The sequence below is a fragment of the Trypanosoma cruzi genome, genomic scaffold (assembly GCF_000209065.1).
Source record: "Trypanosoma cruzi strain CL Brener 1047053516281 genomic scaffold, whole genome shotgun sequence".
Classification (NCBI taxonomy): Eukaryota; Euglenozoa; class Kinetoplastea; order Trypanosomatida; family Trypanosomatidae; genus Trypanosoma; species Trypanosoma cruzi.
The window spans coordinates 44412-59952 of record NW_001849484.1 but is presented as its reverse complement, the minus strand read 5'-3'; the positions used below and the strand labels follow the sequence as shown (position 1 = coordinate 59952).

Below are 15541 nucleotides of genomic sequence, written 5' to 3'. Positions count from 1 at the left end.
CTTTTTCCTTTCTTTTGCCTTCTCCTTTTAATATATAAATAAATATAAATTTTTTTTTTTTTTTATTTTCTTCGACCGACTGCATTTCCTCACTCCTTCTCTTCGCCTTCGCCTTCGCCTTCCCCCCCTTCTCATTGTTCCCACCACCACCACCGCCCCCCCCCCCCCAAATACCAGCGGGGGAAAACGCCACAACTAAATAATAATAATAATAAATAAAATAAATAAAATAAAATAAATACGGATGGTGAGAGTAAAGAACAGGAAACAATCAAGAGAGAACAAAAACACGCCCCCCCCCATTTACAGGGAAAAAAAAAAAAAAAAAAAAAAAAAAAAAAAAAAAAAAACAAAAAACAAAAACAAACAAAAAACGACAACAAAGATAAGAAAAGTACAAAAATCGGACAAAACATAAATTTCATGCAAGAAGCCGCTCACACCTTCTCCTTCTCCCCCACACACGCACAAAGACTCCTACCGCTTCCTCGCAAAAGCTGCAGTCACATTGCAATTGACTTCCGACGGTAACTTGTTGAAAGAAAAGACCCCTCATAAAACGATGATGTGACGTGGATCCCCCTCCCACCCCTTTCGCGTCGCACCAAAATAGCCGCCACCGAAGCAGCAACGGCATCCATGCAAGATGGCAAAACAATATTCAGCAGAAAAGTGCCCAGGAAAGAAAATGAGAGAAAAAAAAAAAAAAAAGGAGAAAAACAAAGGAGGTCAGCGCAATAAACGCAGAAATCACACTTCGTCGGGGAATATTGTCTCATCACGTCCGTCGGGAAAGACAACCTTGTAGATACCGTCGGGGTAGAGAATCTCCTTCTTTCCATCTGGAAGGTGTCTTTCAATCTGACCAGAGGAGTGAAACTCAAAAACCTGCACACCGTCAGCGTGTTGGGTATGTGTTGTTTGCGCGACAGCGTACCAGTAAGTGCTCTTTCCCGATGGGAACGTACGCTTTATGTCTCCGTTGGTGAAGTACAGAACCACATGACCAGAGGGAAGGATAACTTTCCGCGTACCGTTTACGTAGTGAATCTCCCGCTTTCCGCTACGGTACAGCAACTCGCGCTTGTTCGGATTTTCTCCCAGAGCCGTTTGTGACACAACGGCGTCATTTGGGAAATCCTCGGCAGGTGTTGGCTCGTCGTCTGCTACAAGTTCTTCCGCCGTTGGTGTTCGGCGAGGTTTGCGCGAAATGGAAACAGCAGAACTCACTGACGAAGCCTGCAGCCGAGACGCGTTGCCTCTGGATGCATTTTGTGCGCGGGGGGTGTTGATTGGATGGCCGGATACTCGTCGCTGGCTGCGTAACTCCTGCGACTTGCCTCCCGTCACTCCCTCCTCTCCCCGTGCATGTTGCTGTTCTTTTCGCTGCTCCTTCTCTTCAGCCTCAAGACGCTTCCGCTCCTTCTCTTCAGCCTCAAGACGTCTCCGCTCCTTTTCTTCAGCCTCAAGACGCTTCCGCTCTTTCTCAGCCTCAAGACGTCTCCGCTCCTTTTCTTCAGCCTCAAGACGCTTCCGCTCTTTCTCAGCCTCAAGACGTTTCCGCTCCTTTTCTTCAGCCTCAAGACGCTTCCGCTCTTTTTCAGCCTCAAGACGTTTCCGCTCCTTCTCTTCAGCCTCAAGACGCTTCCGCTCTTTTTCAGCTGCCATGCGCCTTTGCTTCGCTTCCCAGATAATGTCATTGCTTTGTTGTTGTTGCATGCTACTCCCAACCGTCGAGCGAAATTCCGGAAAGTCAAGGACTTCTTCGCAGCTTCTTTGAGTACTAACACTGCTGCCTACATTTGGACGCCAAGCGTTTGATGTAATCTGCAAGACTGGCGCTGGCGAATTTATTTTCGAGCTGTTCTCGAGCGCGGCAATCTGCTGCTCTCTTGTCATTTCTAGCAACTCTTCGTTGCGCCGTGTCAAGGACTCAATCTCGCGTCGCAAACGACTGGTCTCCGCCTTTTGTAGCTTCTGTGTTTCCCGCATGTGGGTTGTCATTCCTTCCAGCTGTTGCCGTAGAAGTTCATTTTCCTGTGAAAGCTTTTTGTTGGACTCCCTTTCGTTCTTCAGGAGCTCTAGTGTAGATCTGTACCGTTCTTCTACCACCTTGACATCCTTTTTGGCCTGCCAATTCTCTGATGCCCGTGCAGCGTTCAAGTCCGCACGCTCCTCTTCAATCTCACGCTCAATCCCGTTGCGGTATTCTTCAAAGCGCTTTCTATCGCGATCTAACTGCATTTTAAGCTGATGATATCGTCCTCGCTCTTCTTGAACTGCATGTAGCTCTTCTTCAAGTTGCTCTACTAAATTATCTTCCTCACGTGTGGGACGATAACCTTGAAGTTGTGGACGCAAAAAATAGTTCCGAGCGCTTCGCGGATACTCATCTTCTTGACCCATGGGATCCAAATAACGACGCAAAGGGGGATTACGCGTACCCCCGTTATCTTGCACTTTATCCTCGCCTCGATACCGCCGCTGGACTGGACGCTGCCATTTCATGTCCTCATATTCCTCCTCCCGTCGCGGTGTGGAGTGGCTTTGGTTCGTGTTCAACCGCTGCCCTACTACTTCCGTCGACCTGTCCGGATCATCGGAGCCACGTGACCGTTGCCGCGGCTTTGCTGTGGCCAAAAATGCTTCATTTGAATCCAAATCCTCATCTATATCCCGCTCGGGTTTCTTTTCTAATTGTTCTTGCTGTTGCCGCTGCGGCTGTTGTTGAAGCTGAGAAAGCCCACGCTCCTGAAGAGAGAGTTCAAGAAAATCTTGCGCCTCTTCGCGCGCAGCGGGGTTGGGCGGCGGCGTGCGCTTTGGTACAGCGATGACAACTTCTGCAAAGGGGTCGTGGTTCTTTCCCCTGCGCATGTCATTGGCAATGGCCTCTCGCAGCGATCGGGACCCCCGTCGTTCGCTTGATGGACTGTCACGGTGAGCGGCATAATGATTCTGATTGTTCGCTGACAACGGTGAGTCTGGTTGGCACGTGTAAGAGAGCCGTCCTTCATCCTTGCGCAGGAACTTAAATGGTGCATTCTTTGGTTTGCTTTTACGCGATGCAGAGACGGTTACGCTTCGTGAGGAAGAATGACTCCGAACGGGTCGCGGTATTGGAATGTCCGACATGTGTCCCTTATCGTTCGTGCAGCCGTGATGTGTGTGTGTGTGTGTGTGTGTGTGTGTGGAGAAAAAGAAAAACAAACAAACAAAAACCCGACGACGCTCCTCCCCTCCACTTCAATTGGTGTCAAAGCGCCAGAATCCGCACGCCCCTCTCCTTCCCTACCTTCCTTGCCAGCCAGAGGTCAAATGAAGGAAATCGTATACTAAAAACGACGACGACAACAACAACAACAGCAAGGAAGGGGGAAAGGCACGTAACTCCCCTCCCCCCTTACCAGGTCGCGGTTTATTATTTTTCTTTTCTTTTTTGCTTCGTTATGCACCCGAACAGTGAAGCACAATGACGGGCAAAAAGAAAAAAAACAGAAACAACTATTTCCCCCTTTTTTTTCCTTTTTTGGTTTTGCGTTGTGATAAACCCGGAGATCAAAAGAAAAAAAAAAAAAAAAAGGGAGTGAAAGACCACAGACAAACAGAGAAGAGGGACAAGATCGAGTTCTGGTAAGCCATACTCCAGAATAAACACTACAGGGAGACGCACATATGGTCACGCGCCGCGAGGCAAGGGACAAAGATGTATGTAAATATCAATGTGTATTGTTGGAGGGAAGTGTAACTCACCGATACACACAAAAAATCACACAAATACGGCAAAGGAGGAACAAAAACAACAACAAAAAAACTCTATGCACGGTAGTGGCTATTCCATTACCTGATCCACCACGCGAGAGGATGAAAATTTCTTAGACAAATCAGCCGTATCATCCGGCCCCACGGGCTTAATACCAGCATTTGCAAAAAATTCCTCCGGCGGCGGCACAGGAACAAAAGCAACCAAAAAGGCGGCAAAGATAAAGTAGGCACATGCCATGATGGTGGCAAAAACAACAAATGACAACACGAATAGCCACCACAACGAGAGCGGCGTCGAGGTTGTTACCATTGTTGTGGAAAAAGGAGTGCCCGTAACAATATGTGAGGATACGTTGGAAAATTCCTTTCGTACCATCGTCGACACATGTCCTTCAAAGCGCTCCGCAAGCCCTTCTTGTGTGCGCAGAATCTCTTCTATAATGGTCGCTGAGCTTCTGCTCACTGCTGCCTGCATTTCTGCACCGAGGCCACCCAATTTGGAAACATCCCGCGACACCTCCTGGACCCTCGAGAGTAATGTTGCAGCGCTCTGCTCTTCTCGGGTGTCGCGCTTATCCAACTTATCTCGTACAGAACGCAGCGGCTCTGTACAGGCTTCCACAATAACACCTTGAAGAGCTGTTGGCATCTCGTGCTTTATGGCCAGATCAAGCACATCACGCCACTCTTTATGCCCATTTTGAATTTCTTTGGTAAGCACCGCAGTGTGGCCCTCCTGTAATTTCTCTAAATTGTTTAATCTATCATTTAACTGGGAAGCAACATGCCGTTGCTGCGTCTCGATTCTTTCACTCTTGGCATCAAGGTCACTTTGAAGCTGCTGCAGCTGATGTTTTGTTGATTCAGCAACGATCTGCTCACTTGATGAAAAAAGACGCTCTAAAGTTTGCTGGAGAGCATCGTTGACATCCTTGACCAATGCTGCCTCTGCACCAGCCGCCTCTTCTCTAAGCTTCAGCCTGTGCGCATCCAGTGCATCAAGAATTGTCTTTATTGTACTCCCCTCCTCTCTATTGAGACCTCCCGTCGCAAGAAATGAGCGAAGGACAATCAATTTCTCCCTCATTTGCTTCACCTGCGCGCTTCGGGACGTCTGCAAATGTTTGATAAGAATGTCTACATTCTTTAAGTGTTGACTGACGTCTTCCGATACGGAGCCCTGATTCGAAGGCACCTCTTCTGAAGGAAGCCCCACAGCAGCTGCGTCAGCATCAGCCTGGGTCATTTCATCAAGTTTACTGTAAAGCCCCTGCAGTCGCTCGTTAAGTCGAACCTCCATTGCCTCCAAATTCTCTTTGGTAGAAGTCGCATCGGCAGGAGCTGGGGCCTCCTGGGCGGAACGATACTTCTGAACTTCCGAAAGAATCTCCTGCGTGACCACGGAAAGGTTTTCAAGCTGCGACTCAATGAATTCTCCACTCACAGCTTGTTGTTGTTGTTGTTGCTGCTGCTGCTGCTGTTCTTGTGGTGGTGGTGGTCGATGTTGTGGCTCCGACGGCGGTGAGTTGAACACTGAAGTTTTCATGTTCTCCAGCAATCGACTCACTTCCTCCAGTTTCAACCGCATTGCCTCCACGGATGTCGACACGCCCTTGTACTCCACTTTAGAGGAAATAAGCTCTTCAATCCGTCGTCTTCCGTCTTGCACCTCCGTTTGGAGCTGACTGAAGTGGCGCGAGAGATCAGAAGTCATCTTTGTGTACAAAGCCTCTGTCCTATTCTCCGTGGCGCTTAACTGTTCCTTGATTCCATCGACAGATGCAGTACTTGATCGTGCCAAATCAGACACCGTCTTGTTGATGGACGTAAGAACTTGCCCAGCCGCATCATTACCCCCTTTAATGATTTCAACGCCTGCCTGGATGTCCTTCAAAGCTGTTTTTACGCTGGCATTGTGATCTTTCCCTGCTGCATAAGACTCATGTATGGAGTTTTCCACGGAAGATAATCGTGTCTCCAAATTTTCAGGCAGACGATCGGCTGTAGCACGAACCTCCCGCTGCACCACTTCAAGTGATGAAAGCAATGAAGTGGAGTTGCTGGTCAACATTTCATTGATTTCTCCCAAAAGGCGATTGTTGAGCGTTGCAAGTTCCTCGGCTGTAAATATGGGGGGTCTTGCGTCGTCGTCACTTGACCGTTGGCGAGCCCGTTCCTCTTCAACAAGCAACTTTTGCTGTTTTTTCAGCTGCCCAAGCAGAGTTTCGACCACACTCTCAACTTTAACTTGCGTTGCCTCCTGCTGCTTACTTAGTGCTTCTTGAACCCCAGCGAGGACCTGGTCCAGATAGTTCTGGAAAGGTGTGAGATCGACCTCGTGCGTGCGTCCCATTTCCTCTTGCACGGTTGCAATGATGGTTTCTTTTAAACTCTCCAGGCGTGCCATTAGGGCCGCATCGTTTTCCCTTGAGGTCAGCGACTCCATCAACTCCTTGGCGGGGACCACATCCTGCACGACATCTCGCACACTCTCGGCAATCGTCTGGGCAAGCGTGATAAGCTGCTGTTCACCTAATCCCGTTGTGCCCTCATCCACGTCAGAGACGGTAACCGTAGAGGGACGCGGAGTTTCCATCTTTGCCACCGCCGCGGCTAACTCGTCTAGCTTTGGGCCGAGGACTGCCGACACAGCCTCCACCAAATCCTCCTTTGTGAATGCTGGCGCCGGTTTCGGCAGGGCTTCGCGTGGCGGCAAGGAGGCAAGAATGCTATCGCTGATGCTCTGCGCCAGAGTAACCATGCGGTCATCATCAAGTTCTTGCATGGGAGGTATAGAAACCAAGGCAGACTTTTTGGTTTCCCCAAAATTTTTTTCGAGGGTCCGTACTTGTGTCAGTAATTCCTTCACGTCCAAAGATTGCTCTTTCAGCTGCTGCTCAACCGTTGATGTCACTCGGTCCGCCACGTCGGCCAGCTTGTCGCAGTACTCTGCAAACATCCCATTCTTGTCCTCTGCCACTGCCTCAACGACAGCAGGAGAAGTCGCACCACGAAGTACGCCCATCAAATCCTTTTTTAGTCGCTTTATGCTGTCCCGCACCTCCTGGACGGCCACCTCGTTCGTCTGCTGGAGACTGTGAACCTCCATTAGCAGCTCCTTCACGTCGGTAAGCCCGGCTGTCGACTCACGCAATTCCTCTAGTCGCTCTCCGTATGAATTCAACAACCCTTCCAGCTCTAACTGCTTCTCGTCAGATGCATCGCCAACAGGAATTGTAGACTCTTTAAAATGTTTTCTTATATCCTTCAGTAACTCTTGCACCTTGTTCTGTGTCCCCTCAACGACTCTTTCCATGGCATGCTGCACAATACCTTGAATCGCATCGAGATTTAAGGATTTGTCTGGTGAAACGGCGGATATGACGGTTCGTTCCAGTACATCTTGGAGGGAGATAGCAAGTTGCTCCTGTTGCGTGCGTGACGCCTGTTCAATAGCTCCAACGACATGCAGGCACACATCTTCAAAAATAGGCTCCATCTTCTTATTCTTCGCGGCAATTGTTTCCCCCAGAGTTTTCTTCAATGACGTCTCCAAATTTGCCACGGCGGATGTGACCTCCTGTGTGAAAGAGGAGAGGTGCTGGGTCTCCGTCTTCCTCAACTTCGCTGCGGCCAGTGAACGTTCCTTCTGAATCACACTAGCAATTCTTGCACAAATAACATCCGAGTTTTCGCCCAACATACGGGAAAATGACACTTCTTGTGTCTGTAAGGTGGCGGAGAGACGCTCCATCTCCTGTCGAAGGCAGTCAGCGACAGCGTTCACGACACCACTCGAGCGGGCATCTTGAGCCGCCTCGGAGGTGTAGCTGCTCAGCTCCAGTTTCTCCTTCACCTGGTCCACAATCACGGTAGCCACGGAGGCCAACTGCTCGGACGAAATTGACACGATCTCCTCTTGTTGTGGTATCGCTCCGTTGTCCACAAAGTTAACCTCGCCCTCTAGCGGGGTGCGGACGCTCACGTCGGCAGCCGAGAGCGAAAGAACGCGCCGCTGCAACTCCGCATCCGCCGGATGCAATTCCGTTTCCACAACGAGTCGTTTCGAGATGTCTACCCCTTTCAGAAGATCTTTTGTCGGGCCGTACCCCTTCGACCGCACCGTCGTCGCTGGTGGCGGCAACGGGAATGGGGATGACGAGACGCAGCGGAGCCCCACACACCGTCGCAGAACCCTGCCAGAAACCCGCCGAACTCGCATTGTGTCCAACAAACTTCCTTTTTTTTATTTTTATTCCTTCTCCTTTTTTTTTTCTTTTCGTTACCCCCCTCTTCTTCCTTTCTTTTCTTTCTTTTTTCTTTATTTTGGACTCACAGCCGAAAACCAACAAAAACTACAACAACAACAACAAAAAGACAAAAAAAGAGCCGGCCGAGCTGCGTTTGGGTGGTAAAAAGGGGAAGAAGAAACAGGAACAATTCATCAGAAGCAGCACACAAGAAAACACGGGGACGATGGCAACAACAACAAAAAGAACAAGAAGGATAAAGTCAATAAACGAGAGCAAACACACAAATACACAGACAGACAGACAGAGAGGGAGAGAGGGAGTGAGGAGAAAAAAAGAAGGGAAAAAGGGCAGACGGAGAAAAAAAAAAAGAAAAAAGCAAGAAAAAGAGAAAGTGACAAAAAAATCAGGTCTTTGCAGCTGGCGGGTGTGTAACCCGAACTGTTGTGGGACAGTGTTACCTCCCATTACATCACGGATGATTGCTATGACCATCTCACCGTCAACGTTCACCCTCGGACGTCCGGCAGGGTTGGATGGAGCAAACGATGTCTGTATTCAACCAGAAAAAGTGGGCTAGCAAATGAAAAGAAAAAGGAATGGCAATGCTCGACGATGAAGAAGAAATTATTATATATATTTTTTTAAAAGTACAATCGACTTCTTTGCCAATGCCTCACATGTCATCACCAGCAGCCCCCCGGTTGTGGCTTCACGCAGCAGTCGGGGCGGAGGTGTCACACCCACCCGCCCTCTCCACCAGAAAAAAAAAAAAAAAGTGCGGGGCCCTCTTTCTTTCTTTCTTTCTTCGTTTCTCTGCATAAACACACACACACACAACCCGCGTCAACAGCAGGTGCTCTCTTCCAAAATTCCCCCCCCCCCCCCCCCCCCAAAAAAAAAAAAAACAACAACAATAATTCAGGGGAGCGGACATCGCCCCTTTTGTCACCTCCCCTGTCTTTCCCTCTTATCTCTCTCTCCTCTTTCTTGACTGCAATTCGCCCAATTCAAAATCGCTGAGACTTTTCTTCTGTTCCCGTGGATGTTTAGTTTCGCTTCTTTTTTTCTTTTCCTTATTTCTTTTATCTTCTCTTCCTCCCGCCCTTCTAGTGGAACGAAAAACAAAAATAATAGTAATAATAATATTAATGGTATTAATATTTGTAATAATGGTAAGACTTCCTCCTTTTTTTTTTTTTTTCCAATCCGAAGTAAAAAAGAAAAGAAAAAAAGAGGGAAAAGCACGACGCATACAAGTAGGAAGGTGATTGCCCCTCAAAAAACGGCTCTTCTTTTTCTCCTCCTTCCCTTCCCTTCCTCTCTCTCTCTCTCTCCCACACTCTACTTTTTTCGTTCTTCTCACTCCCTTCTCGCTCTTCCACACACTCAATCACCTGCTCTACTCTGTCTGACTAAACTAGCGTCTCTGACGAGCCTCTACATGCCTCATTAATTGTCTGATCATACTCCTAACACCCTCAATGTTCTTTGCTTGGCTTGTCAATATACTGTCAACATTTCTACAGTAAGTCTCAATGGATGCGCCTGGCATCTCAACCCCATTTAACTCCGTCATCTCCTGCTTTAGAAGTTCCATCATGGCATCAATGTGACGGCGGTGACCCAAAATCACGTTATCTTCATCATCGTCTAAGGAGTCGGCACTCTCAAACAAACCCATTTCATACGGACTAGCATCACGTATCGACACCTCACTACCAACGCGACTGTGTTTCGGTGTTGCCTTGGGATAGCCAGCCCCTTTGGCAGGCCCAGTGCTGGTAAACTTACTGGAGCGAAGGCTATCCGAAAAATTGGGATAATCATCGTCCTTTGCAAGCTTCCGAGGGCGCTGTTGAGGTGCCTTGGGTCGGTAAGCACCAGTGAATCCACCACCGATGGGTTTCAGGTTTGGCGTACCCAGATCACGTGAGAGCTGACTTGAAGATCGGGCGCCCGCCTTTTTCTCACGCGCCCGTCGCTGGGCAAAGGTTCCACTGAGGCCAAGTGTCTCCACTTCTTCACTCGGCATTTGACCAATCATGATTTCCTCAGCGGCTATGCGAGTCGATTTATCCTTCCTCAGTTCCTTTACGCGATCTGCGTAGCGAAGAGTGTTCAGTGTATGTTCACAACTCCCACTTGCAGGGCTTACATTGCCTATCATGACGGTGCGGCTGTTTCCTGTAAAACAATCCCGGAGCACAGCTGTGAGCTTTGAGCCACGAAAAGGAATATGACGGTGATTTTGGTCAAGAGCCCGGATGCATTCTTTTAATGCAAGCAGGGATTTGTTGATTTCCGCCCCCTCCAGCCGAGTTGTGCGATCGCTGTCAAGAGTATCCGCACCTCGTTCACTACCCGCGAGGTCAATAAACGTGAACCTACCGAAAAAACGTTTTTTGGCACTCAGTACAGTGATGTGAAGAATGGCGTGGGAGCGAGAAGAATCCGCATTCATACCTGTCGATCCTGCCGCGCGAATAGAGTTTCCATAGTCTATAACCCGCATGAGATGACCTGTATCGTCGACACGGTGTTCTGTCAGGCCACAAACATTGATGACACCACGACTATCTTCTCGACACGCAAGCTTTTCGCGTTCGTTGAGCAAGTCAAAAAGCTTGCCCCCATAAATCTCAAAGAAAGAAACCATAATACTCATACCAGATTCTAATCGAGAATACAAATCCCTTGCAGCCATAAGATACACACCTTCCTGGGCGTCTTTTCCAAGCATTGTGAACGTTTTTCCACTGCCTGTTTGACCGTACGCAAAGCAAGTGGCACATCCTCCCTCAAAAACAGTCTCAATCAGTGGTTTACATGTCTTTTCATAAACATCACGATTATTTTGCTTGTCGTCTAGCACCAAATCGTACGTGAAGCGGTGTTTCTCAATGTACTTTGTTAAATCTACTTTTTGCTTCGGCTCCAGAAGGGCAATAACATGTTCGTTATCTGGGTCTGTGGCCAAAACATCGTAGAGGCCTTCGTTCAACTCTGAACTACTTAGTGGACGTTTGCGAACCACAACCGTGATTCGACTCATTTTGCGTTTCGAGGTCCCACCTTCTCCTGTTCTGCGAGCAATAGAAATGGGAGAGGCGTGCGTCGTTCGACTCACAGTACGTGAACTGGGTGTTGCTTTTGATGTTGAGGTATTCATCTCGTCGCCCATGCGAATAGGGTCCCGTCGCAGTATGGGTGTTTGTTTGGTTTCATATAATGAAGAGTTCTCATTCTCCGCCCGAAGTTGTGCGGCTGAGGGTGTGCTATTACGACGGGATGGCGTGGTGGTTCGTGCGGCAGTTGAAGGTGTTGCATGGGAGTTACGATCCGCTTTGCGCGAAATCTCCGCGGTGGGAGAAGAGACAGTGGCAGACGACGTGTTAGCCTGCTCCCTTTTCATGTACTGAATGAGCTCAAAGAGTTTACGACGGTCTGTCATGACAATGACGCCAACCGACTGATAGTCCTGCATTGTGAGCTGTTTCAGCTGCTGCACGCTGGTGACACCGCCATCGATGAAGCCCTGAATGGTGTGTGAGAGGCCTCCCTGCTCCAGAAGGTCCTGCAGTTGTTGCTCCATTGTTGCTTGTTTCCTCCCGTGTGGCTCTTGTCTGTATTTTCACACTTCCCCCCTCTCCCCCCCTTTTTTTTTGTTTTCCTTTTTTTTCTCTCCTCGGGTGGAGGATCTTTTGTAATTGCGGGCGCAAGCGGCAATCGCAGTTCCTCTACCCCCCTTTTTCTTCGCCTCTCCTCGCGTCTGGTTTGCTGCTGGTGTTATGATTATCTGTAAGGCGTGTGGGGTCGGTGTATTCACCGCCGTGACAAACTTTTGGGATATACCCCCCGAAAACACGCATGCATGATTACAGGAAAAAAAAAATAAAAAAAAAAAAAAAAAAATAGGTGACACTGGACATGTGAAACACGCAAACAAAATAAAAATACAAATACACGCTCTTCCTCTCCCTCTATGGATTCCTCCTGAGATGAATGCACCGCAGCGGCGGCAATTTCACTGCCTTTTCCCATGCAGTATTTAAAAAGAAGGCAACATTTATTTATTTGTTTCTTCTTCCGGTGCCTCTTTTTATATAAATATATATATGTGGGAAGAGAGAAAAAAAACACACATTTCTGTTTTTTTTTTTTTTTTTCCTCCCGTTAAATAAATAAATTAAAAAAAAAAAAGATTAAAAAAAAAAAAAAAATGGAATGCCCACAGTATTCCTCCTGTTAAAAGTGGCGGGGCACTTCACCTTCCTCCATGACTATACGTACACGGCACGTCTCCCCTGTGCCGTGGGCATTGACTCACGTGGTGTGTCACGATGAGTTCCCCCACGTTGCAGCTGTAAGCCTTCAACCGACAGAAACTATGGCCCCTCCCCTTGCCAACACATCGTCACATGCCCCACCCTCTCCTCAGAAAAGACTTGTTATTTTCTTCTTCTCATGTCCTAATTTCTTTCTCTTCTCTCCCCCTCCACCCCCCCTTCATCTCCCCATTTTGTTTCCGAAACCCCCGTGCGACAAATTAATCCTCTAACCCCCTTCTCTCACCCACCCACCCACCCACCCCAGCTCTCCATGCGCCTGTACCAACAAAGACATGGGTAGAAGCACACCTCCTCCTCCTTATTCTTCCTATATACCCACTGGTTTTCGGTGTTTCCCGTCAAAAAGGACCCGGTACAAAAGAATCTTCATCTTCCTCGCCATGTTGGGGAAAACACCCGTAGGATCCATCAGAATCCACAGCGAGACAAATTCGTAATACACCAAGGGTGCAAACACCAGAGTGGCACTGAGAAGGATGCGAAGGGCCCCAGCAAGACGGAAGGGGTTCACCAAGAAAATGGCCGCATTAAAGCATTTTTGGGAGAAACTGGGGGTTTTCTCATCGCGACAACTGTACGCACCAGTGCATGTAACCGTGTTAAGGAGATAAAAGATCATCACACGGTAGTAATGAAACAGTAGAGTTAATGAGCTGAGTTCAAGTCCAGAGAGCAGTGAAATGGGGCCATCCACACAGTCGCCTCCAAGCATAAAGTAATCAAGGCATGCATCACGCAGAGGGGGACTCTGGAACACAGCGTAAAGGGCCCAAGAGAGAATGTTGATGGAGCCACAGTGTAAGAAGCGTTTTTGTGAATACTGCAATATCGCTTTTTGAATTCGATCCTCAATTTCCGCCATATCATTAACGTCATTGCCCCGCAGTCTTGGAATGACGGCAAGACTCCTTGCCAAACGAAGTACATCATTAAATGCACATGTCATACCACCACCAGTGAGCGGATGACGCTGATTCGCATGATCTCCCAGGCCCACATAGCCTCTGATCGACGGAAATGTTGCAGGGTAATGTGCCACAGGCATGGAACGAATGCGACTTGTATCCTTTGCGGCGCGAATAAATTCGGAACGCATCTCCGCCGGAAGACTGGGTGCCACTTCTTCAACAAGCCATTTACTTTGTTGCCCCAAATCAGGTAAAGTTGGTTTATTGTAATCAACCAGCATGCGCAGCTCATTTGGATCCAGTCGATAGGACAGAACGGGTCCAGTTTTGGCAAGAAATACCGTGCCATATTTTTCAGAGGGTAGCTGTACATTACGCAAAATGAGCCCAACAAAATTTGAGTGGTAGTCCTGTGCAGGTGTGTAGTGCTGATACTTTGACTTGAACTTTGAGGAGCCGCCGTCACACATAATAATAAGTGGTGCTGTTGCCACGCGCCGCACGATTGCTGTTGTTGTTTCTGTTGACTGGGACTGCGCGGAGACGTCTCTCCTGAATGGCGTTTCAGGCACTTTGTAGTCCTCAGAGATGGAGTACTCCACACCGTAGGCACGCTCGAGAAGGCCCGTGTTCTCTACCAGCACTGTGTTCACCGTAGCTTCCAACATCGTAACATTCGAGGAGCAGTTGTACCAGACATGTTCCCTTAAATTGTTTACAAAATCGCCGAAGTGAAAGGAAACGCCTTGAAAGCCCGCCCCGTACGGCAGTTTCACCCCAACTCCTTTTGCATCCAGCAACATGTACCCTTCGCAGGGCATGCCAACAGAGGTGGCACACCCTTCCATGTTAACTTGTTTCAACGCGTTGATCCCACCGGGCTGCAAGAGTTCACCGACAATGCGATCCGGTTTGACAAAGAGAGAACGCTCAAGCAGTAGAACCTTCCGATTTTGTTCTGAAAGCGCTTTTGCCATCACCGGTCCAGCGATGCTTCCACCTACAATGATGGCATCGTAATCGTAATTGGTGCGGGTGGGCTTAAACCGCAGTCGAGAGAGTACGTGATTGAGTATCAGTACGGTGACCACCACCAGCAAAGTGAAAGTGCAGAACATTTGAAACACCGACTTGTAAACTCCTGGCCGCTTATAATCCCGTTATTATTATTATTATTATATATATTTTTTCTTTTCTATTCTTAAGCTACTGGTCAGCAGCACCAGTCATACTCCAACCAAAGAAGAAAAAAGCAACAACAACAATTCATGACGCATTGAGGGCCAAAGAAATAATAATAATAAAACAATAGAGGAAGGGGGAAAAAAAGGCACTCGGCATGGTGCGGTGACATGCACCACAAAGAGAATTTTTGTTGCCATTTCTTTACGAGGCTCCGATTCCTTTCACGCCTTCATGTCAAAAAAAGAAAAAAAGGATTTTATCTTCTATGAAGTATTCTGTTTCTATCTGTATCTATGTCTCACTGTTGCTTATTAGCGGGGGAAGGGACAAACAAAAACAAAAACAAAAACAACAACAACGACTACTAAACTTCTCTTCTTACCCGCAGCATTACAGCATTTCCTCACGGACAATGGGGCGCAGTGCACCCATGTTTTCACCGGCAACTACATCACATGGGAAGTCTACGGTGATATTCATCTCCGGGTAGAGGCGGTTAAGAACCTCCCGCACGTTACTCATGATTGTCTCCACTTCATACGCGACCTGCAAGAATATATCGGCATGGCAGTCAATCCACACGCAATCGTGCACCGTATTGGTGAGCACTGCAAGTCCATTGTAGTTGTTGTTCCTTAAAAAGTGTCGCCACAGCATGCCCAACATAATCTGCACAATCTCTCCCGCAAATCCTTGCACGGGATAATTTTTAAGGTGTGTTGGGGAAAAATTTGTAGACTTTGCAGACAACGACTTCTCCCGCATTATACCCTCCGGCACGTCAGACTCGGTAAACACGTAACGGCTTCCAGTAATCACGGGAAACATTCCTTTAAAAAACTGGTGCCCTCTTACATTGCGTGAACCATCTTGAATGGAGGCATCAAAGTTGTTCGCGGACAAGGCGACCATGCTGTTGAACGCATCCACACCATGGTATGTCTCCCGCTCCTTTTCAATAAGGTTACGCACCTGATCTTGGGTCAAACCTGTACTTTGACTGATCATTTTTACACCCGCCCCGTACTGTCGCTGAAATGAAAAGATTTTCGCCTGCTGGCGTAGTTTCACAAACTCCGGTTCC

The 15541-nt window shown here is 48.2% G+C and overlaps 5 protein-coding genes across 5 annotated transcripts, besides 20 other annotated features; all 5 read right to left on the bottom strand.

Moving 5' to 3' along the window:
* Positions 1-15541: a sequence feature (heterozygous, Esmeraldo-like haplotype).
* Positions 26-69: a sequence feature (AT_rich).
* Positions 198-239: a microsatellite.
* Positions 312-374: a microsatellite.
* Positions 679-727: a sequence feature (T-rich).
* On the bottom strand, positions 751-3132 carry Tc00.1047053509589.50 (hypothetical protein, conserved; the record flags this gene model as incomplete). The annotated part of the gene is made up of 1 exon (XM_803253.1): positions 751-3132. One exon carries the CDS (start codon positions 3130-3132, stop codon positions 751-753), a length of 2382 nt encoding a protein of 793 aa, XP_808346.1.
* Positions 3161-3190: a microsatellite.
* On the bottom strand, positions 3830-7984 carry Tc00.1047053509589.40 (hypothetical protein, conserved; the record flags this gene model as incomplete). The annotated part of the gene is made up of 1 exon (XM_803252.1): positions 3830-7984. One exon carries the CDS (start codon positions 7982-7984, stop codon positions 3830-3832), a length of 4155 nt encoding a protein of 1384 aa, XP_808345.1.
* Positions 5210-5270: a microsatellite.
* Positions 7999-8085: a sequence feature (A-rich).
* Positions 8296-8418: a sequence feature (T-rich).
* Positions 8637-8662: a sequence feature (AT_rich).
* Positions 8802-8828: a microsatellite.
* Positions 8887-8906: a microsatellite.
* Positions 9142-9191: a microsatellite.
* Positions 9302-9392: a sequence feature (GA-rich).
* Positions 9433-11607, bottom strand: Tc00.1047053509589.30 (MCAK-like kinesin, putative; the record flags this gene model as incomplete). Its single annotated transcript, XM_803251.1, has 1 exon — positions 9433-11607. One exon carries the CDS (start codon positions 11605-11607, stop codon positions 9433-9435), a length of 2175 nt encoding a protein of 724 aa, XP_808344.1.
* Positions 11898-11927: a microsatellite.
* Positions 12112-12132: a sequence feature (AT_rich).
* Positions 12204-12235: a microsatellite.
* Positions 12585-12605: a microsatellite.
* On the bottom strand, positions 12672-14390 carry Tc00.1047053509589.20 (squalene monooxygenase, putative; the record flags this gene model as incomplete). The annotated part of the gene is made up of 1 exon (XM_803250.1): positions 12672-14390. One exon carries the CDS (start codon positions 14388-14390, stop codon positions 12672-12674), a length of 1719 nt encoding a protein of 572 aa, XP_808343.1.
* Positions 14433-14462: a sequence feature (AT_rich).
* Positions 14786-14815: a microsatellite.
* Tc00.1047053509589.10 (mitochondrial DNA polymerase I protein D, putative) lies at positions 14848-15541 on the bottom strand (the record flags this gene model as incomplete). Its single annotated transcript, XM_803249.1, has 1 exon — positions 14848-15541. A coding segment is annotated over one exon (694 nt), but the record flags the coding sequence as incomplete, so codon positions are not given.